This window comes from Lithobates pipiens, unplaced genomic scaffold, assembly GCF_037356315.1.
Source record: "Lithobates pipiens isolate NorthernLeopardFrog02 unplaced genomic scaffold, aLitPip1_a1.2 Scaffold_8, whole genome shotgun sequence".
Classification (NCBI taxonomy): domain Eukaryota; kingdom Metazoa; phylum Chordata; class Amphibia; order Anura; family Ranidae; genus Lithobates; species Lithobates pipiens.
The window spans coordinates 176359784-176383701 of record NW_027507903.1 but is presented as its reverse complement, the minus strand read 5'-3'; the positions used below and the strand labels follow the sequence as shown (position 1 = coordinate 176383701).

Sequence of the window (23918 nt, the reverse complement as noted above, 5' to 3'; positions counted from 1 at the left end):
CTCTATAGCACAGGGGTCTCCAAACTTTCTAAACAGAGTTTCCTATCCTTCAGATGGACTGTGGCCAGTGGGAGAAGAAAATGTCCTGGCATCATTGGTATTAAATAATGTCCAATGATTGGTATTAAGGGGAGTAATAGTGCCCCATCATTGTTATCAATGGGAGGAATAGTGTCCCACTGTTGGTGTCAGTGGGAGAAATAGTGTCCCATCATTGGAGCCAGTAGGAGTAACAGTGCCCCATCATTGGTGTCAGCAAGAGGAATAGTGCCCATCATTGGTACCAATTGGAGGAATATTGCCCCATCATTGGAGTCAGTGGGAGGAATAGTGCCCCACCATTGGAGTCTGGGAGAAATAGTGCCCCACTGTTGGAGTCAGTGGGAGGAATAGTGCCCCATCGTTGGCACCAGGGGGAGGAATAGTGCCCCATTGTCGGAATCGGTGGGAGGAATAGTGCCCCATCGATGGTGTCAGGGGGGAGGAATAGTGCCCCATTGTTGGAATCGTGGGAGCAATAGTGCCCCATCTTTGGAGTCAATGGAAGGATTAGTGCCCTATCATTGAAGCTAGTGGGAGTAATAGTGCCCCATCATTTGTGTCAGTGAGAGGAATAATGCCCCATTGTTTGTACCAGTGGGACGAATGGTGCCCCGTCATTGGTGTCAGGGGGAGGACTTGTGCCCCATCGTTAGAATCAGTGGGAGGAATAGTTCCCCATCCTGGGTGTCAGTGGGAGGAATACTGCCCCATCCTGGGTGTCAGTAATAGTGTCTCATTGTTGGTGTCAGTGGGAGGAATAGTGCCCATCATTAGTATCCGTGGGAGGAATAGTGCCCATCATTAGTATCCACAAGAGGTGTGGAATCAATTGCACATTAATTGAATATGAAGTTGAAAAAATATGCCTTATTCCTTTATTGATAAGCAGCATTAAAACGTGTGTGTGTGGCCTATGGGTTCAGAGGGTTATATTTAAGGCCCTCAAGGCCCTCAAGGCCTTTGCTACCACAAACCAAGAAGGTACAACTTTCTGACCCCAACAGAATATTAACTTTGCCAAAACAATGTGTATATTAACCACTTGACCACTGGGCACTTAACCACTTAAGGACCGCCGCATGCCATTGTATGTCATCACAATGGCATGTACAGGCACAAGCACGTACATGTACGTGCTTGCCTTCCAGCGGGTGGGGGGTCCGATCGGACCCCCTCCCGCTGGATGCGGCGGTCTGTTTCGCTGCAGGAGCCATCCGGGATGAGGGGATGGCCGTTGGTTTCTGGCCATCCCCTCTCGATCGCTCCTGGCGAATGAGAAGCTTCCTCCCTCTGTGTATAGTAAACACGGGCAGGGAGGAAGTGATGTCATTCTCCTCGGGGCGGTCTTATTGACCGGACTACGAGGCGAAGTGAAAGTAAGTGTGCACCAACACTACACTAACACATAGGCACACATAGGTACACAACCCCCCCCCCCCCCGATCCCCCCCTCCCCCCCTCAGTCACAGTGTCACTGATTGCAGTGATCATTTATTTACTGATCACTGCATTCAGAGTCAGTTGTAAAAGTAAAAACTGTCAGGGCAGTTAGTGTTAGGTCCAGGGTAGCCCCCTACCACCCCCAATAAAGGTTTAACCCCCTGATTGCCCCTAGAGTTAACCCTTTACCCCCTTTTGCCAGTGTCACTAAGCGATCATTTTTCTGATCGCTGCATTAGTGTCGCTAGGTAGCTAGTTATTTTTTTAGGTTCACCGCCAGGTTTTTATAGCGCTAGGTACCCCAATATACTACCCAATAATGGTTTTAACCCCCTGATTGCCCCTAGTTAACCCTTTCACCCCCTTTTGCCAGTGTCACTAAGCGATAATTTTTCTGATCGCTGCATTAGTGTCGCTAGGTAGCTAGTTATTTTTTTAGGTTCACCGCCAGGTTTTTATAGCGCTAGGTACCCCAATATACTACCCAATAATGGTTTTAACCCCTGATTGCCTCTAGTTAACCCTTTCACCAGCGATCACAGTATAAGTGTCACTGGTGACGCTGGTTAGCCAGTTAGTTATTTAGGTTCCCCGTCAGGTTTTTATATAGCACCAGGGACCCCATATACTACCTAATAAAAATTTGAACCCCCTGATTGCCCCTAGTTAACCCTTTCACCAGTGATCACCGTATAAGTGTTACGGGTGACTCTGGTTAGTTTGCTTTTTATAGCATCAGGGCACCCACCATTTATTACCCAATAAAGGTTTAACCCCCCTGATCACCCGGCGGGTGATATCAATTAGGTTTTAGGGTCAGGGTCTGCGTCGCCCCAGGCAGCGCTAGGTTAGTGCCAGTACCGCTAACACCCACGCGCAAAGCATAAACCTCCCGTAGTGGTATAGAATCTGAACAGATCAATATCTGATCTGATCTATACTAGCGTCCCCAGCAGTTTAGGGTTCCAAAAAAACGCATTGTTAGCAGGATCAGCCCAGATACCTGCTAGCACCTGCGTTTTGCCCCTCCGCCCAGCCCACCCAAGTGCAGTGTCGATCGATCACTGTCACTTACAAAACACTAAACACATAACTGCAGCGATCGCAGAGTCAGGCCTGATCCCTGCGATCGCTAACAGTTTTTTTCGTAGCGTTTTATATTTCAATCCGGAAGGCAGTGCTTGGTTTTCGAGGTCCCGTACGTGGCTAGGCTCCCAAAAAGTCCCCCACATGTGGTATCCCCGTACTCGGGAGAAGCAGCAGAATTTATTTTGGGGTGTAATTTGACTTATGCCCATAGCATGTGTGAGCAATTTATCATTTAGTGACAACTTTGTGCAAAAAAAAAAAAAAATTGTAATATTCCTGCAACTTGTGGCAAAATATAAAATATTTCATGGACTCAACATGCCTCTCAGTAAATAGCTTGGGGTGTCTACTTTCCAAAATGGGGTCATTTGGGGGGGGGGTTTGTGCTATTTTGGCATTTTATGGCCTTCGAAACTGTGATAGGTAGTGAGGAGTGAAATCAAAAATTTGCACCCTTAGAAACTCTGAAGGCAGTGATTGGTTTTCGGGGTGCCGTACGCAGCTAGACTCCCAAAAAGTCCCACATATGTGGTATCCTCATACTCAGGAGAAGCAGCAGAATATATTTTGGGGTGCAATTCCACATATAACTTTGGCATGTGTGAGCAATATATCATTTAGTGACAACTTTATGTAAACTTTTTTTTTTTTTTTTGTGTGTCATTATTCAATCACTTGGGACAAAAGAAAAAAAATATTCAATGGGCTCAACATGCCCCTCAGCAATTTCCTTGGTGTGTCTACTTTCCAAAATGGGGTCATTTGGGGGGGGTTTGTACTGCCCTGCCATTTTAGCACCTCAAGAAATGAGATAGGCAGTCGTAAATTAAAAGCTGTGTAAATTCCAGAAAATGTACTCTAATTTGTAGACGCTATAACTTTTGCGCAAACCAATAAATATACGCTTCTTGCCATTTTTTTTTACTAAAGACATGTGGCTGAATATATTTTGCCCTAAATGTATGACTAAAATTGAGTTTATTCGATTTTTCTTATAACAAAAAGTAGAAAATATATTTTTTTTCTCAAAATTTTCGGTCTTTTTCCATTTATATCGCAAAAAATAAAAATCGCAGAAGCAATCAAATACCATCAAAAGAAAGCTCTATTTGTGGGAAGAAAAGGATGCAAATTTCGTTTGGGTACAACATTGCATGACCGTGCAATTACCAGTTAAATCAGTGCAGTGCGAAATTGTAAAAAGACCTCTGGTCCTTAGGCTGAAAATTGGTCCGGGGCTTTAGTGGTTAAACACACTTAATAACCAGACCAATTTTCAGCTTTTGGTGCTCTCACATTTTGAATGACAATTACTCAGTCATGCAACACTGTACCCATATGAAATTTTTTTCCTTTTTTTTTCACACAAATAGAGCTTTCTTTTGGTGGTATTTAACCACTACAATACAGGGCACTTTCACCCCCTTCCTTCCCAGCCCAATTTTCAGCTTTCAGCGCTCTAGCGCTTTCAGTGACAATTGCGCGGTCATGCTACACTGTACCCAAATGAAATTGTTATTATTTTGTTCGCACAAATAGAGCTTTATTTTGGTGTTATTTATTCACGACTCCGGTTTTTTTTTTTTTGCGATATAAGCGCAAAAATAGCGGAAATTTGGAAAAAAAACAATATTTTCTTTTTTCTATTTGAAAAGAAATCCAATAAAATCAAATTTTGTCATAAATTTAAGCCAAAATGTATTCTGCTACATGTTTTTGGTAAAAAAAATTCAGTTAAGTGTATAATAATTGGTTTGTGTGATCACGGACATATGTACGCAAATGATCATGTACATATGTGTGCAGGTGATCACGTACATATGTGTGCAGATAATCATTGGGACATGTGATTTTAGTGGGACATATGTGGGGGACATGTTTTTATTATTAGGGACATGTGTTTTTATTATTTGGGGACATGTATGTTTTGGGGACATGTGTGTTTTGGGGACATATGTGGGGACTGTGTTTGTACTGTGTGGTGTGTTGTGTGTTTACACTACACTGATGATCAGTGAGTAAAAAGCTGTAAAAAGCAGCCCATACTCACTGATCATCAGCCGGCTGCAGCGTTCTGCTCTCCTCTCCTCAGCGGTGACTTCCGTGTGAGGAGAGGAGAGCCGATTGCCTAGCAACCGGCTGTTTGTTTACATCACATGACGGCCGTGATTGGACATGGCCGTCATGTGATCAGGAGGGCCAATCACAGAGCCCTCCTGCCGATCTGAGATGTGCCGTGTCCGGGTGACACGAGCACATCGGGATCGCGCCGCTGCGCGAGCGCGATCCTGCTACTCCTGAAGGACGTTCCTGAACGGCCTGTCAGGAGTAGACGGCTCCCACCCGGCCGTATATATGCATTGGCCGGGTGGGAAGTGGTTAATCACCTTTCGGTTTTTTATTTTTTGTGCTATAAAAGAAAAAAGACCGAAATTTCGGTAAAAAAAATGAATTTTTCTTCGTTTCTGTTACAAAATTTAGCAGATTAGTAATTTTTCTTCATAAATTTTGGCCAAAATTTATACTACTACATATCTTTGGTAAAAATAAGTACAAATTGGTGGATATTATTTGGTCTTTGTGAAAGTTATAGAGTCCACAAGCTATGGTGCCAATATCTGAAAATTGATCACACCTGAAGTACTGACGGCCTATTTCAATTCTTGAGACCCTAACATGCCATAAAATTACAAATACCCCCCAAATGACCCCTTTTTGGAAAGAAGACATTCCAAGGTATTTAGTAAGAGGCATGATGAGTTTTTGGAAGTTGTCATTTTTTCCCACAATGACAGCAAATTGTAAAAATAAGTACAAATTGGTGGATATTATTTGGTCTTTGTGAAAGTTATAGAGTCCACAAGCTATGGTGCCAATATCTGAAAATTGATCACACCTGAAGTACTGACGGCCTATTTCAATTCTTGAGACCCTAACATGCCATAAAATTACAAATACCCCCCAAATGACCCCTTTTTGGAAAGAAGACATTCCAAGGTATTTAGTAAGAGGCATGATGAGTTTTTGGAAGTTGTCATTTTTTCCCACAATTCTTTGCAAATACTCAGCTCTATTTGTGCGAACAAAATAATAACAATTTCATTTGGGTACAGTGTAGCATGACCGCGCAATTGTCACTGAAAGCGCTAGAGCGCTGAAAGCTGAAAATTGGGCTGGGAAGGAAGGGGGTGAAAGTGCCCTGTATTGTAGTGGTTAAATACCACCAAAAGAAAGCTCTATTTGTGTGAAAAAAAAAGGAAAAAAATTTCATATGGGTACAGTGTTGCATGACTGAGTAATTGTCATTCAAAATGTGAGAGCACCAAAAGCTGAAAATTGGTCTGGTTATTAAGTGTGTTTAACCACTAAAGCCCCGGACCAATTTTCAGCCTAAGGACCAGAGGTCTTTTTACAATTTCGCACTGCACTGATTTAACTGGTAATTGCACGGTCAATTTGGAAGTTGTCATTTTTTCCCACAATTCTTGAGACCCTAACATGCCATAAAATTACAAATACCCCCCAAATGACCCCTTTGTCATTTTTTCCCACAATTCTTGAGACCCTAACATGCCATAAAATTACAAATACCCCCCAAATGACCCCTTTTTGGAAAGAAGACATTCCAAGGTATTTAGTAAGAGGCATGATGAGTTTTTGGAAGTTGTCATTTTTTCCCACAATTCTTTGCAAAATCCCCCCCCCCCCCCCCACAAAATTGTCATATTATCAGTTTATTTCTCACACACAGCATATGCATACCACAAATTACACACCAAAACACATTCTGCTTTTACTCCCGAGTACGGCGATACCACATGTGTGAGATTTTTACACCGCGTGGCCACATACAGGCCCAAAATGCAGGGAGCGCCATCAGGCGTTCTGGAGCACCCAGGACAATTCTGACATTTCTCTCCTACATGTAAAAATCATCATTTATTTGCTAGAAAATTACATAGAACCCCAAAACATTATATATTTTTTTTTTATCTCACACGGTATTTGCGCAACAATTTTTCGAACACGTTTTTTTGGGGAAAAAAAACTGTTTTGTGCTAAAAAAAAAACAAAAAAAAAAACAGTAAAGTATGCAAAAATTGGGCTAAAAGTGAAAGATGAAGTTATGCTGAGTAAATAGATGCCTAACATGTCACTCTTCAAAATTGCACATGCCCGTGGAATGGCGCCAAACGTCGCTACTTAAAAATACCCATAGGCGACGCTTTCAATTTTTTTTACTGGTTACATGTTTTGAGTTACAGAGGAGGTCTAGGGCTGGAATTATTGCTCTCACTCTAACGTTCACGCCGATACCTCACATGTGTGGTTTGAACACCATTTTCATATGTGGGCGGGGCTTAAGTATGCGTTCGCTTCTGCATGCGAGCACATGGGGACAGGGGCGCTTTAAATTATTTTATTTTTTTTATTGTTCATTTTACTTTATTTTAGTTTGAAATTTTTTTCCCCAAAAATAAATTTTTGATCACTTTTATTCCTATTACAAGGAATGTAAACATCCCTTGTAATAGGAATATGGCAGGTCCTCTTTACAGTGAGATATGGGGTCAATAAGACCCCGCATGTCACCTCTAGGCTGGGAAGCCTAAAATAAAAATAAAAAATAAAATAAAAAGATTCTGGCTTTGATCGTATTGGCGAGTTGGTAGAAGCACCGGAGGGCGGCGAGGGCGGCGAGGGGGGGGGGGCGTCTATGGCTGGGTATTGCAGGGTATCACAGAGTATGGCTGGGTATCTCCGTGTATGGCTGGGTATTGCAGGGTATCTCCAAGTATGGCTGGGTATGGCAATTTATAGCAGGGTATTGCAGAGTGTTGGCGGGGTATTGCAGAGTGTTGGCGGGGTATTGCAGAGTGTTGGCGGGGTATTGCAGAGTGTTGGCGGGGTATTGCAGAGTGTTGGCGGGGTATTGCAGAGTGTTGGCGGGGTATTGCAGAGTGTTGGCGGGGTATTGCAGAGTGTTGGCTGGTATTGCAGAGTATTGGCAGGGTATTGAGGGGTTACATTTCGGTGAGCAGCGATGTGAGCACTGAAGATGCAGCCCACATCGCTGCTGACACCGATCTCTTACCCCTCCACTGTACCGATCAGTACAGAGAGGGGGAGGGAGGAACTGGCGTCATAACATGACGCCGGTTTGTTTACAAGCGATCACGTGGTAAACGGCCGCGATGAGCTGGACTGGACCTGGCGGTGACGGATGCTCTCGTGTGCGCGCGAGAGCAGAATTCTGGGAGGCCGTTAATTAACGGCCTCTCAGAGTTAAACAACCGCCCTGAAGCCGTTAATCGGCTATGGGCGGTTGTTAAGTGGTTAAACAAACAATTATCTTTTTTTTAAGAAGGCGTATTTTTACTGTATTTTATCCTCATACTTTCTAATCTTCTGCAGCTTCCTTCTAGACACTCAAAATAAAGTCTACAGTGCTATATTTTCACATTCTGACCTACTGTAATTGAACATCCCTAGCAATAATCTGATATTGAAGGATGTTTGAAATGTGGGAGAGAGCTTTTATATACAATAATAAGCTATAGTGTTTGCTGCAGCAATTTTCAGCATTTTAAAAAATATATATATTTTTCTACAGATTAGCATTTTTCATAGAATGGGTTAAGAACCTTTAGGAAATGTTCTCACTGAGTCCTTGTTAGAGAGATTCCGAATTCTCAGTTAACCTTCTTTTGATTCTCTTTGGAGAAAGTTCTCTTCACTTTCTGTGAAGAATGTTGTCACCAAGACAGAAAACATGGAGGAATCCATAATCTTTCAAAAAGTTGTGCCACCTGTTTTTGGTGACAGTTGTAAAAAAAAAAGAAAAAAGTACAATTCCCTCTTAATTTGAAGAGATTTCCCAAAAAAAATTCATGTTGTGTTTCTGGGACACAAAATTAGGATAAATCACTGCAAGAGGGATGCAGACAGCAAAGCGTTTGGAATTTCTAACCCTTCACCAATCATATAAATAACAAAACAAAAAAAAATTGCTGCAGTTCCACTGTAAAAAAAAAAAAAATATATATAATTGGTTCTGGAGGGAGAGTGGAAGCCATTGCCAGTGCCAGTGGTGCTGTGGAAGCCATTATCAGGATGAGGAGATTTTAATCCAGGATCATCAGAAATACTGTATGCCATAAAAAGCTATTCATCACATTCAAGCTGTCCACGTATCTCCTGTAGGTGTGGTTTGACCTGTATTTACTCAAACGTAAAGGATGCCTGGTTATTATAATGGAGTTCTGTGTATTCTGTGAAGTATTCAGTATTGGCAGTAGTGCAACCGTAAGTTTGCTACCAGCTAACATTAGTTTTGTATACATTGTTATCAGCTGCATTATGTCATATACAGTACTCTGTTTCACTTAGAGGTTAGAAGGGAAAGTTTCTCCATAAGGAAAATAAAATTACCTAATTCTCCTCCCATGTTGTAATTGTATTAAATATAGCACTTTGAATGTGTGGAAAGCACCACACAACACTTTCACTAGCCTCACAACTGCTGTTTAAAGGCAGCTACTATATTAAAAATTTTATAGGGCAGTTTTTAGCTGCCACATTCACTGACTGCACACGGTACAGTATACAAAATGTCCTAAATGAAAATTGTTAATAATATGTCCCTAAAAGCAGACCTAAGCCTTCCTTTTCTTTACAGCAGGGGTGTCCAACCTGTGGCCCTCCAGATGTTGTGGAACTACAAGTCCCATCATGCTTTTGCCTTTGGGAGTCATGCTTGCAACTGCCAACCTTGCAATGCCTCATGGGTAAGTTAGTTCCGCAACAGCTGGAGGGCCGCAGGTTGGACACCCATGCTTTACAGCAAAGTAAACTTTGATCTTAGCCTTTGTCTGATCTGCAGTTGCTGTGGCACTGCGCATGTGATAGGTTATGACACCATCCATTTGATGGCTTAACAGTTCAGTTGAGAACACAAGCAACTGTCATTCATGGCTTCTTTTGAATGCAACTGTTTTGAAAAATCATTAAATTAATGGATTTCATTCTGTAGTTTGTGCGTAATTTACTGTACATTCCACTAAAGTGGTTGTAAACCCTTACATATGCCCACTAGGGATGCACCGATACAATTTGTTTCCACCAAGTAAGAGTATCGATACTTTTTTTTTTATCAAATAACAATTTTTTATTTTTTCATGGTCGTAAAACAGAAATATCAGTGCAGGCATACAGCAAAAAACAGCAAGGCTCCCAAAATCTGGAGGGCCCATTACAGGGATACAGCATATAGTAACTTGGTATAGGACGGTATAGCAAAAACAGGCGGTTCGACCAGGGGGTGCAGAGCGGGACGAGAGACACAGAAAGTCAAGCGGCCGCACAATAAACCACGAAGCCGCCCAGGGTCTACTGCTCAGCTCGTATGCCACACGGGAAACAGGACAAAGACCATCAACAACATACACAAAAAAAAAAACGGAGAAAAGAAGAAGAGAGAGAGACAAGGAAGAAGAAACGGAAAAAGAAAAGGAGCTAGAGCGCCAGCGGTCTACATCACCACATCCAAACCGGTTCGCCATCAATCCTCCAGCAGATACTTTTTTTTTAAAGTAATCACTGATGCCAATTAACTGATACCTATCACCTAGGAAGAGTGAATAGAGAGGTGGTTTGGGAGTTGGGTGAGAGCAGGGTGGGGAGCAGTGTGGCAGGAGGAGGCAGCGTGGGGGGCAACATCATAGGGGAATATTTAGGGCAAAGTATACATTAATAATAAAGGGGGAAATATTTAACCACTTGCTTACTGGGCACTTAAACACCCTTCCTGCCCAGACCAATTTTCAGCTTTCGGTGCTCTCACACTTTGAATGACAATTACTCAGTCATGCAACACTGTACCCAAATGAATTTTTTCTCCTTTTTTTCCCACAAATAGAGCTTTCTTTTGGTGGTATTTGATCACCTCTGGGGTTTTTATTTTTTGCGCTATAAATGAAAAAAAGAACGAAAATGATGAAAAAAACGCATATTTCTTTGTTTCTGTGACAGAATTATGCAAATTATTAATTTTTCTTCATAAATTTTGGCCACAATTTATACTGCTACATATCTTTGGTAAAAATAACCCAAATTAGTGGATATTATTTGGTCTTTGTGAAAGTTAGAGAGTCTACAAGCTGTGGTGCGAATCGCAGAAAATTGATCACATCTGATGTACTGGTGGCCTATCTCGCTTCTTGTGACCCGAACAAGTCAGGAAAGTACAAATACCCCCCAAATGACCCCTTTTTGGAAAGTAGACATTCCAAGGTATTTAGTAAGGCATAGTGAGCTTTTTGATGTTGTCATTTTTTTCCCACAATTCTTTGCAAAATTAAGATTTTTCATTTTTTTTCTCCACAAAATTGTCATTGTAATAGGTTATTTCTCTCACGTGGCATGTGTATACCACAAATGACACCCCCCAAAAAATGTTGCTACTCCTCCTGAGTATTACAATACCACGCGTGACACTGATGACAGATGGCACTGATAAGTGGCATTGATGACACGTGACACTGACAACAGATGGCATGTGACACTGATGACAGATGGCACTTATACGTGGCACTGATGACAGGTGGCACTGGGGGCAGGTGGCACTGGGGGCAGGTGGCACTGGGGGCAGGTGGCACTGGGGGCAGGTGGCACTGGGGGCAGGTAGCACTGGGGGCAAGTAGCACTGGGGTGGATGGCACTGGGGGCAGGTAGCACTGGGGCGGATGGAACTGGAGCGGATGGCACTGCTGGGGGAGGATGGCACTGCTGGGGGAGGATGGCACTTTTTTTTTTTTTTTACTTTTTTTTTTTATCAACTCCAGGCAGAACGGCTGCCGCTGCAGCCGTTCATCTCTCCCCTCTCACACTGTCTGTGTGAGGAGGGAGAGTGGCGCTGAGAGATGATCTCATATGTTTACATATGAGATCATCTCCCATTGGACACACCGATCACGCTGTAAACGGCCGCTGTGATTGGCCGTTTACAGCGATCTGTGTTTGCCTGTCCCCGGGGGACACGGCGAACACAGAACTTCCGCGATGCGCACCGCGGCGGCACGCATTGTGGAAGTAAACATTAGGACGTCCAGGGACGGCCTCCCGAACGCGCCTGCTCTACGGCCGTCATTTGGCTATAGGGCGGGCGCGAGGTGGTTAAAAAAGGGACAGCTGGGTTTAATAGTGGGGAGCAAAGAAGAGAATGACTAGAGGCTACAAAAAGGACTCGTGCCATGAAGACAGAAAAGACAGTTGGTGTATACAGAAGAGAACTACTTTACTCAGAGCTCATGTATAGTGGAGAAGTGGAGTACATTGCACAGTTGGTGTGGTCACCATAGCACTAGAATGCCTCTGTCTGGACCATCTCCTGATCCTCAGAATGCACTGAAGAAGCCAGGCCACACCTCCTCCCTCGAGTCCTGCCCAATCAAACTGCTAATCTTGCTGCAGGCTTCACCTCAGGGATGTTCTCAGTAGTAGTGAGTGCCCAATGAGAGCGCAGACTGATCAGATGCTGGGGTAGGATGGATCTGTCCACAGCATATGTGCTTCTGTGAGAGCGGGCACTGGGACCCCACCCACAGCACACAGAGCTCTACAGTCTCTTAAAGCACACATTCTGTGCTCCAGAAGGCAGGGTTCAGGGATCTCGATGTCATACACTGCATAGCATAGAGCACAGAGACATTTGCCTCATAGGGAAACACTCTTAATAACAAAAGAGAAAAAAGATCTCAATAATGTACATAGAACAGGATGAAAGAATACAGTCACCTTATGCTGTGTACAACAATTGATCTGCAAAGTAGTATACCAGGTGTGGTCCAAGCGACTCAAGCATAAATAAAAAGAGAAAAGGACTAAGGGCCGGTTCACACAGCGAGGCGAGGCGAGGCGACACGGCTCGCCTCGCCTCGCTCCCGCAAGTCGCCCCCGTTCTGTACAATGGAACCGTTCTGAGAGGAGCGACTCGAGTCGCTCCGACTCAGAAAAAAGGTTCCTGTACTACTTCGGGGCGACTTCGGGGGCGACTTGCATTGACTTCTATACAGAAGTCCTCTGCAAGTCGCCGCTGAGCTCCCCGCAGGTCGCGGCGAGGTAAGTCGGAGACGCCTCGCCGCGCCTCGCTGTGTGAACTGGCCCAAAAGGTCCACAAGGATACTTACCAACAGGATCAAGCAGTATATGTATTATGTATAAACATGGCTTTATTTAACAATAATTAAGTAAAAAATAGAATAAAAAACCTCCACCAAACCCATGATTAAAAATGACAACGTTGTCACTGTGGAGATCTTTCGAGATTAGAGATTACCCTAAATATTAAGGCAGTACTAATATATTATATATATATATATATATATATATATATATATAACGTGATATGTGTCAAGAGTTCATGAACTTGGTTCACTCTCATAAATTACAGGAGATTAGATCAAAATGATATAAGTCCCAACACTCTATCAAAGAGCTAGGTGGGGGATGTAGCTTGATATTGATATAGTTAGGCACATACAGGCAGGGTATGGATGCACCAAGCTTAAGTACCATTGATAGAAAATAGAAGCTGCACAAAGTTCAATTCGGAAATATTTACAGTTATCCTCTGCAGTGCAGTCAGTAATTAAAATATATAGCTCACCATTCCACAGCATCCCATGGTAAGTGTCATGCCCAGAATACATGGGGAAACCCTGACAATCACCTGCTGTGTGCTGGTGAGGGGTGTCTCCCTGGATTGTCTGTTGTGGGCCAGGGCTGTCAGAAGTGACTCATGCAGATAACAAAGGAACGACAGGAGACAGAAATCACACTAGGTTCTTTGAGTTAAGGCAAGTACAGTAAAAACTTGGATTGTGAGCGTAATTCGTTCCAGAAACATGCTTGTAATCCAAAGCACTCTTATATCAAAGCAAATTTTCCCATAAGAAATAATGGAAACTCAAATGATTCATTCCACAACCATTTATTTATAAGTCCTTCAGTTTATAGTCCATATAAAAAAAATTATAGCAATATATTAGGTTGTGTAACCATAAAATGTCCATCTACAAATGGCAGCCTCCACAAGGCAAGGTAAAGAGTATAAAAAAGAGAGACACCTCTAATTCTAGCAATATGGTTACATTTAATGAATGTTAAACATTTAGCAACTCAGATGGTTAGTTAATCACCTGACATCCGCCCTATGGCAGAATGACAGCCACAGCGCAGATGTGAATTCCCGTGAGGCCGTCATATGATAGCCTCCCCGTGCACGCTCCATGCGCATCGCGCTGTGATCACTGATCGGAGTAAGGGGCCGGTCCCGTGTTACCATGTGATCAGCTGTCAGCCAATGACAGCTAGCTGATCACCGGCCGGTTACCATGTGATTAGCTGTCAGCCAATGACAACTGATCACATAATCAAAACAAAAGCTTGGTGATCGGATATTTTTTTCTCCTCATGCTGACAGCAGAGGAGAAAAAAAAAGCAGATCACCGGCTTATCTTAAAGGGACATCGGTCCCGAAAGTAAGAGGCAATTATGCCTCATTTATAGAGTCTAACAGTGCCCACAAGTGCCACCTATCGATGCCCACCAGTGGTGCTAATCGGTGCCACCTGGAAGTGCTGCCTATCAGTTTAACCGATCAGTGCCCATCAGTGCCACCTCATCAGCGTACATCATTGACGGACAAAAATTACCCGTTATAAAATTTGAAAAAAATAAATAATTTTTTTTTAATTTGGTCTTTTTACATAAAAAAAAATCGCACAGGTGATCAAATACCACCAAAAGAAAGCTCTATTTGGGGGACAAAAATGATAAAAAATTAATTTGGGTACAGTATTGTATGACCGTGCAATTGTCATTCAAAGTGCGACAGTGCTGGAAGCTGAAAATTGATCTGGATAGGAGATGGGTTTAAGTGCCCAGTAAGCAAGTGGTTAAAAGAGGCATATCTAAGTATGCAGGCATCCGGGGTAAAACTGTGCACCCCCGCACCACTGGCTCTCACCGCTGTCCATCTGCAATCATGACTGGGAAGACTACCCTGCAGTAGAACGATCTGAAAGTGAGGCTTGAACCGCTCGTGGAGCCCAGCATGGAAGAGATGATGGCGGTTGTGGGGGATGGTCTATGTGGACCCTGGATGCCTGCATATCTAGATGTGAATCTTTTAACCACTTTCAGACCAGACCACTTTTTGCGATTCGGCACTGCGTCCATTTAACTGACAATTACGCGGTCCTGCGATGTGGCTCCAAAACAAAATTTATGTCCTTTTTTTCCCACAAATAGAGCTTTCTTTTGGTGGTATTTGATCACCCCTGCGGTTTAAATTGTTTGCGCTATAAACAGAAAAAGAACGACGGTTTTGAAAAACACGCATTATTTTTACTTTTTGCTATAATAAATATCCCCCAAAAATATATAAAAAAAACATTTTCCCTCAGTTTAGGCCGATATGTATTCAACATATTATTGGTTTGTGCAAAATTGATAGCATTTACAAAATAGGGGATAGTTTTATGGCATTTTTATTAATAATTGTTTTTTTTTTTTTTTACTAGTAATGGCGATCAGCGATTTTTATTGTGACTGCGACATTATGGCGGACACATCGGACATTTTTGACACATTTTTGGGACCATTGTAATTTATACAGCAATCAGTGCTATACAAATTCACTGCCGGTGTCATCTACACAGGAATCAGTGCAAGGGTTAACCAGGAAGTGGCAGTGTAGGAGTTAAGTGTGTCCCAGGGGCGTGTTACTAACTGTGGGGGGCTGCGCTGTTTGTTAGTGAACACTGATCTCTGCTCCAATCACTGGGAGCAGAGATCAGTGTCACTTGTTGCTAGGCAGAATGGAGAGATGCTGTTTACTTCTGCATTTCCCCGTTCAGCCTCCCCGTGAGACGATTGCAGATATCCCTGCGGCGATAGAGTCCGCAGGACCCGCGACCGGACTCATGGGGGTCCCGACCGGCGCTATTCTTAAAGGGACGTACCTGTACACCCATATGCCTGACCGTGCCATTCTGCCGATGCACATCGTCGTGTGCCGGTCGGGAAGTGGTTAATCAACCATGTGAGTTGCTAAATGTTGTACCTTCATTAAATGTAACCATATTGCCACACTTAAAGGCGCCTCTCTTCTCTTTTATACTTAGTTGTGATGTGACGCTACTTGTATATCGAGACATCGCTTGTATATCAAGTCAAAATTTATTTAAAAATGTTGCTCGTCTTGCAAAATGCTCTCAAACCAAGTTACTCTCTAACTAAGGTTTTACTGTATACACTTTTGAAGAATATACTTTTTTCATTTTGGAGGTTTACAACCACTTTAATAAATAGAATTCATAATGAATATAACATGTCATAAATCATACAATTATTTTTCATGTAAAAGTGTGAAATGATTATGTTCACATAGTTGTTATTTACTGTCAGGCATTTTCTGATGAAAGCAATGTAATTAATATAATCTTGTTACCCTGGTTGCTGCCAAAACGTTGTCAATATGACACTAAAACTCCCCTTTGCTGTATAATTTTATGTTTCACGTTCGTGTAAATGTAGACTTTGAAATAACTTTTGTTTTCAAATCATTTTGTTTTGCAAATATTCAATTTCTTTTTTTTTTCCTCCAAAAAATTGACAGGGGTTATATACCATCTTCCTTTTTATGATGCATATTTTTAAACTTGAGCGCTGTGCTGTGCTAAACATATAGCCTGCCAGTGCTGACCCCATTATGGAAAATGTTAGGTGCCTGGCTGTTGTGCAGTGGTTTTAATGCTTTAAGTCTTTCTCCTGGAACACGTGTGCTAAACTGGAGTTCTGATTTGCTGTATGCTTTTTTTCAGGTCAGTGACTGGAAACTACCAGGCAACTAACATTTTCATGTGGTCCGCAATTACTGGCTGCATATTCCCTCTGTACAGGTTTCTTTGAAAGCATATTATGCCTTTCCGGTAACACATTCTGCTTATGTTTCCATGACCATCATTAGGTAAAAAATGTAATTAACATATGGGTAAACACTAATTATAGCCATTTGTTTTGGTAGGTGCTCCAGGCCGGGCAGCTATGCCACAGCCAGGTAACACAGCTGTGTTCCGAGCTGCACTTTGGACAAATATGGAGAAATTAATGGACCAAATTTATGCAGCTTGTGTCCAGGTAAGGCAGGGTTTTATTGTTTAAAAAAACATTACCCATAAGGACTAATTAGAGTCCTTCTGTTATCTTGTTATTATTAAAAAGGCAGTTTAATTGGAAGGGCAGTACTTATCTGAACTCTCACCCATTGCTCCCTTGTACCTGGCATGGATGGGTGCACAAGGCTGAGCATATTTATGGACCCAAGTGCTTGATGAAGTGAACCCTGCTCCCCTGATCATCTATACTGCTCCACTGTACCATATCATCCCTTCCCCATATTGTTTTTTGGCAGTCTGACATGCTTTGGTTGGCCCCAGGATTTTACCACAAACTTTTTTTTTTTAGTTTCGGATAGAGTGGAGAGGGATTTGAATGCTTGTCAGTTTGTATTGTTTTGTGCCCCCATTAAAGTGGAAGTAAACCCTCCTATCGTTTTCAGCCAAGGAAGCTGCCATTGTGGCCTCTCTTTAATCTGCAACTGCCGTAATGCTGCACATGTGATCCGTTATGACACCAGCCATTGGATGGTTTGACAATTTGGTTTAGAGCACAACCAATGTGACAGCTAGCATTTACAGCATGCCGGGAATGTTAACTGTTTTATACTATTAAATCAATGGGTTTACTTCCACTTTAAGGAGATTCACCCTCTCTATTTGTCCTGTTTACCATTATCATCAAAGTAAAAAAAAAATCCCAAATTTTGCACAGTCCCCAGAAAAGTAATAGAGGGGAAATCTTCCAATAGGGACACTAGTTCTGGTCACCTGGGAGTCCCTAAGGAATTAATTTTCGGGGATTTCCCCTCACTTCCCGTTTGGCTATGGGACAGGGATTGAAGGAAAATCTCTGCAATGGGACACACATGTTGAAAAAAATGAATCTGATAGGGGTTATAACCTTCCCTTACTCTTTCCAAAATGGAAAAAAAAAAAAGATTTGCCTATAGTTCTAATTTAGGCCCCTTTCACACATGCAGATGATATGTCCGTATTTCATCCATCCGTTTGCGGATGAAATACGGGCATACATTCATCCCTATGGGATAGCGGGTGTCTGCGGATGAACATCCGCAGACACCCGATTTCCTCCGCCTCCGCAACAGTCCGATTCTGCAGACGGAGGAAAATCCTATTTTTCTATCCGTCTGCAGAGCGGATCGGATGAACACGGACACACGGTCCGTGCTCATCCGATCCCCATAGAGGAGAGCGGAGAGCTGACAGGGCGGTCCCCGCACAGTGTGCGGAGACCACCCTGTCCGCAGCCAGCTCAGCGGGGACAACGGAGCGATCCCCGCTGAGCGAGCGGATCATCACGGGGCGGATCATTACTGATCCGCCCCGTGTGAAAGAGGCCTTAGGTAGATCCCTGACCCCTATTTTTTTTAGATTTGTGAGGAAAAAACATACATTTTAAGCTTTATCAATGGAAATCCACCATAGACCAGGTTTAACCTATACATACTTTTTACAGGTGCAACATCTTCAGAAAGTTTTGACAAAGAAGAGAGACCCTGTGTCCCATGTTTGCTTTATTGATGAAATTGCAAAGGTAAGTATCCCAGTATTTATAATAGGCACTTGGAAATGTTAAGTTGGGAGTCCTGTGAATGGTTTTCAGCACTGACCTAGCTCAGATGTTTATATAAAGATCCATTAGAACTTCTGAACATACTGAAGGAATCACTTTTAGTAGATTGTACTGAAACCCTCCCAAGAGTAACCTGATTTATTGTGAATGGCAGACCTACCGAAATGTTTTTCTCCAAGGACAACGATTATTGTCATAGTACACATTGATGAAAACCCACGTCATAAGCAGACAGTGGAATGATGAGCTTTTATATATTCAGAACAGGAAAAGGGAGAATGTATTCAAATACTGTTTTTTAAAAGACAGAAGGAAATTCAAAATGGTACAATTGTATAGCAGTTCTGTGTGTACTTTCAAACATCAAATGGTCTCAATATACCGTAGGAAGTTAGGGTAGATGCTTTTAGTGGATTTACTCGTACAAACAATGGAGTCTTACCATTTTTTATACATAATAAAGTGACACTTGTTTTTTTTGTTTTTCTTTTAAATTCTGTACAAATATATATTCTTTACTCAAAAAGTACCTTCTGTTTACAACCTCCTCCAAATCTCCAAATTCTTTTTTTTTGTTTGCTGTTGTGGTCTGATTTTCTATTATTGGATAATTACATTCATTCTTCATGTTCTCACTGTATGTAGGGATATAGCTACCCTCTCTTGCACATTCTCAAGGGGGGCTAGAGACTATGATCTTTGCAGTGCACATTGAGCAGTGTACTGCTTGTTCCAAACAAACAAAGGTGACAGGGAAGTTTAGGAACTCACAGAGGACTTTACAACAAGGCAGAAAAGCATATTATTATTATGCAAGATTTATATAGCTCCAACAGTTTGCACAGAGCTTTACAAGATGAAGACAAACAGTAAAGTTACAATATGATTCAATACAAGGGGAATCAGAGGGTCCTGCTTGTTATAACATACAATTTGAAAGGGAGGGTCAAGTGATACAAAAGATAATAACTGTGGGGGATGAGCTGATGGGAAATAAATGTACACTTGTTAGGTAGAGGCAGGATAGGCTTCTGTAAAGAGAGTGGTTTTAAGAGATCACCTAAAAGTGGACAGAGTAGGAGATAGTCGGACAAATTGGGGTAGGGAGTTCCAGAGGATGGGAGATGCTCTGGAGAAGTCCTGGAAGTGAGTATGGGAGGATGTGACAAGGAAGCCAGAGGAGGAGCTTGGGAGGAATGCAAAGATCGATTTAGTTGGGATTTTGAGACTAGGCTAGTGATGTAGCTGGGGACCGAGTTGTGGGTGGCTTTGTAAGTTGTTAGTATTTCGATTTGCATTCGTTGGAGGAATGGAAGCCAATCGAGGTATTGTCAGAGAGGGACAGCTGAGTGGTTGGTCAGGTGGATTCGTTTGGCAGCGACATTCATTATGGACCAAAGGAAGGATAGCCTATGTAAAGGTAATCCAATGAGGAGGAAGTTGCAGTAGTCATTGGCGAGAGATAACCAAGAAAGCTTTGTTGTGTCTTTGGTTAAGAAGGGGTGTATTTAGGAGATGTTGCAGAGGTTGGGGCGGCAAGATTTGGACAGTGATTGGATGCTGGTCTGAAAGGAGTGTTCAGGACAACACCTAGCACACTGGCATGTGGGGATGGACTGATAACAGTGCCATTAAGCTTGCCTGAAGTCAGGGGAAGAGGAACATGGGGGAGGAAATGATATGAGCCAAGTAAAAAACAATTTAATGAAAAAAATAGATTTCGGGGTATTAAGTAGTTAATGTGTACTGATTATAGGATTTTTTTTTTGTGTCACTTTAACCACTTCCTTGTCAAAAAGATTTTATTGAACATACATTAGAGTATTTGACAATAGGTTAAGTACATAATATACAACAGAGGTAATGAAGCTCAGAGTTATATATTCAATACAATGTAAATTATATATTCAACTATAATTACTACTATGACAATAACGCATGTTAATGGTATGGTTTTTAGAGGAATTAGCTTCTTAAAGAGGGATTCCACCAAAAAAAAAAAATATTAAAAGCCAGCAGCTATAAATACTACAGCTGCTGACTTAATAAATGGACACTCACCTGTCCCGGGTTCCAGCGATGCCGGCAGCCGAGGCCGATCGATCGCTCGGCTCTCGGCTGCTGTCGCCACCATTCTAGGTGAGGGAATCAGGAATTGAAGCGAATCGGCTTCACTTCCCGGTTCCCTACTGTGCATGCACGAGCCGCGCCGCACAATAGGAAATCTCTGCGCTGTCACTGTGACCCGTGTGTGTCCCAGCAGACAGCGCGGCAGGGCAGGAAATGGCGTAGACTCCCACGGGAGTCTATGCCCGGAAGTGGGTGAAAATACCTGTCTTTGACAGGTATCTCCACCCCCCTCCCCCCTGAAAGGTGTCAATTGTGACACCGGAGGGGGGGAGGGATCCGATCAGCGGAGGTTCCACTTTAGGGTGGAATCCCGCTTTAAGTAGGAAAGAGCTTTAAAATCATAATAGGAATAGATAGAGAAGAAAGGAAAGATAGGAAGAGAATAAACTAGGAAGGGAAAAAGAGAGGTCCGCAGGGTCGAGTCGAGGGCCGCCACACTTTAACCACTTCCATCCCAAGTACGTCCTATGAAGTTATTGAATTTGAGTGGGGATATCTGAATGATGCCTATTATCTTTTTCTGCACGGTAAGCACAATCATAGCAGCAGTTCCCCCTCTGCCGCCCTCTGGTTCTTCTACCGGCTCGCTCATGTGATTTGTGAGCCCCCAAAAAAAAGCGTTTGAAAAATTGCTGTGTAAATACCGTATGACGTAAAAAGTTGCAACAACCCCCATTTTATTCCATAGAGTCTCTGCTAAAACACATATGTAATGTTTGGGGGTTCTGAGTAATTTCCTAGCAAAAAATACTAATTTAAACTTGTAAACAAAAAGTTCCAGAAAAGGCCCGGTATGGAAGTGGTTAAGTACATGTGTACTGAGAGATACAAGTAGGCAACCATTACTGATCTCCTTAAAATGATAGTTACCTAGCTGTATTTGCCTTCAGTATTTTTCACCAATCAGAGTGAAATCAGATCCTGATTTGACATCACTGAGCCAGGCAAGCATGTGCAAGAATTGGAAACATGGCAGTCGGGGCAAATGGCTTTCAGTGAGCAGAAATCTGTCCAAGGAATACATAAAATGACACCGGAAGCTGTAATGATAAACTAGGATGTATGTGCGTGTTATTACTGACTAGTAGATGCATAGCTCCCAACCGACCCTGATTTGCGAATCAAAGCTATATCCCCGAGAGGAGCCCAGTGCGGGAACAAGTTCAGATACTTTGCTCCATCATCTTTCCTGGCAGGGGTATGCTGGCGTGGACACCAGCAGGGCTTACTTCTCCCTGCTTAACTGACACTGCTATGGCCGCACACAACCGGCGGATTGGAGCAGAGGAGGGAGAGGGGCAGATCGGTGCAGAGGAGGAAGGGGAGAATTGAAGCAGAGGGGGGAGGGGCAAGGCCGCACTTAGCCACATGGCAGACGCTTCTCTAGTCCCGCAGGCAGCCTGCACAGATTATGTAAGTTCTAGCTTTGTTCTAGCTCTTTTGCAGCAACCCCACTCTGGGGGGGGGGGCTTTGTACTTGGGGAGAACTTGGGAGTACATAGCACACCCCTCAACCCTGCATTTGTATGTAGAACACCCCTTTGTGCTGCACTTTATACACGCACACACCTCAACCCTGCACTCAGTACATACCGCACCCCTCAGCCCTGCATGCTATACACGCACACCTCTCAACCCTGCACTCAATATATACTGCACTCCTCAACCCTGCACTCAGTACATACCGCACCCCTCAACCCTGCACTCAGTACATGACATACCCCTCTACCCTGCATTCTTAACCTCCCTGGCGGTATGATTATTTCTGATTTTAGGTGCTGAACGCGGTACAATTATTTTGCATAGAAATTTGGCGTTTTATATTGTAGGCCTGCAATTCTTAGGAATAACTCTCTTAAATCTGTTCAAACAAGAGTCTAGTAGACATCCCAGGTATGATAAAGTTTATAATATAATAAATAACTATAAATAATGATAACAATAATAAAAATTATTCAATAATGTAATCAAATCCAAAAACACAGAAATTTGCTCTTTTGCAGAATTGTCGCTGTCATTAGATTTAGTGTTTGATGACGGATCTCCCCACAAATCTCTATCGCTCAATTGTGCAAGTGATTGTAATTTAATATCGCTGTTTTCTAGCTGGTCTAAAATCACTTTTGACATAAAGGGACACTTTTTGGTTGCTATGGGCATTCTCCAAATTCCATGCAGAAAAAAAACTCTATTTATAATATAAAATTACATGCAGGGCACTGGACAGACCACTAGGGACAAAGGGGATGTGTATTTTTTTATACAGTACTGTAATCTGTAAGATTACAGTACTGTATGTGTATTGTGTATTTTTACTTTTTTGAATTTGGCGCCGATCTCCGTTGCCGTGCGTCGTAACGTCGCAGAGAACGGAGTTTGGCAGCACTCGGGCACTGTGTGAATCGAGCAGTGGATGGCTCGCACACACAGCGGGGGGACATTGCAGGATCCAGGGAACAAGTTAAGTAACCCTCCCTGTATCCAGCGATGCGATCCCGAGTCTGGCTTGGGGTTACCGCTCGTGGTACTGAAATCCCAGCCCGAGCCAGACTCTGGATTACTGCCAGGGAGGTTAATGTAGCAAAACTCTGCACTCAATATATAGAGCACCCCTCGACCCTGCACTCAGTACATACAGCACCCCTTAACTCTACAGTCAGTACACAGTGCACCCCTTAACCCTGCACTCTATACGTAGTGCACCTCTCAACTCTCCATTCTGTAGTGTACTCCTTCACCCTGCACTCTGTATGTAGCGCACACCTCAACCTTCCATTCTGTAGAGCACTCCTCAACCCGGCACACCGTATGTAGCGCACACCTCAACCCTCCACTCTGTATACAGCGTGCCCCTCAGCCCTACACTCTGTATGTAGCGCACTCTTTAACCGTGCACTTTGTATGTACTGCATACTCTTCAACCCTGCACTCTATATGCAGTACACTCCTCAACCCTGTATGCTGTTCGTAGCATCCTCTTCAATCCTGCACCATGTATGTACCCTGTTTCCCCCAAAATAAGACCTAGCATGATTGTCGGTGATGGCTGCAATATAAGCTCTACCCCCCAAATAAGCACTAGTTAAAGTCCTTGTAGGTCTTATTTTCAGGGTAGGGCTTATATTGCAGCCATCAACGACAATCATGCTAGGTCTTATTTTTGGGGGGAAAGGGTAGCACACCCCTTAACTCTGCACTCTGTATGTAGTATACTCTTGACCCCTGCACATATTTTATAGATACAAAGAAGCTTTGTTTTGTTTAACCACTCCCCATTAAGCCCCTCCCAATGGTAAGAATTTGGCCAAACCCACATTTTGCCACAAGGCACCACAGGTCAGCTCCTGCCTTAACTGTACCTTATTCTGAAGTTCATAAATTGTGAGGTATGTAGATGTGTGCATATCACAAGAATGGCTGGCTAAAATAAAAAATACTTT

At 42.9% G+C, this 23918-nt stretch overlaps 1 protein-coding gene across 1 annotated transcript in view; it reads left to right on the top strand.

Moving 5' to 3' along the window:
* Window positions 1-23918, top strand: part of COG5 (component of oligomeric golgi complex 5) — a 485726-nt gene that overhangs the window by 270793 nt on the left and 191015 nt on the right. The window contains exons 9-10 of the mRNA XM_077472430.1: window positions 16661-16773; window positions 18232-18309. Coding sequence (XP_077328556.1) covers window positions 16661-16773; window positions 18232-18309 — 191 coding nt within the window. The remainder of the gene's footprint in view (window positions 1-16660; window positions 16774-18231; window positions 18310-23918) is intronic.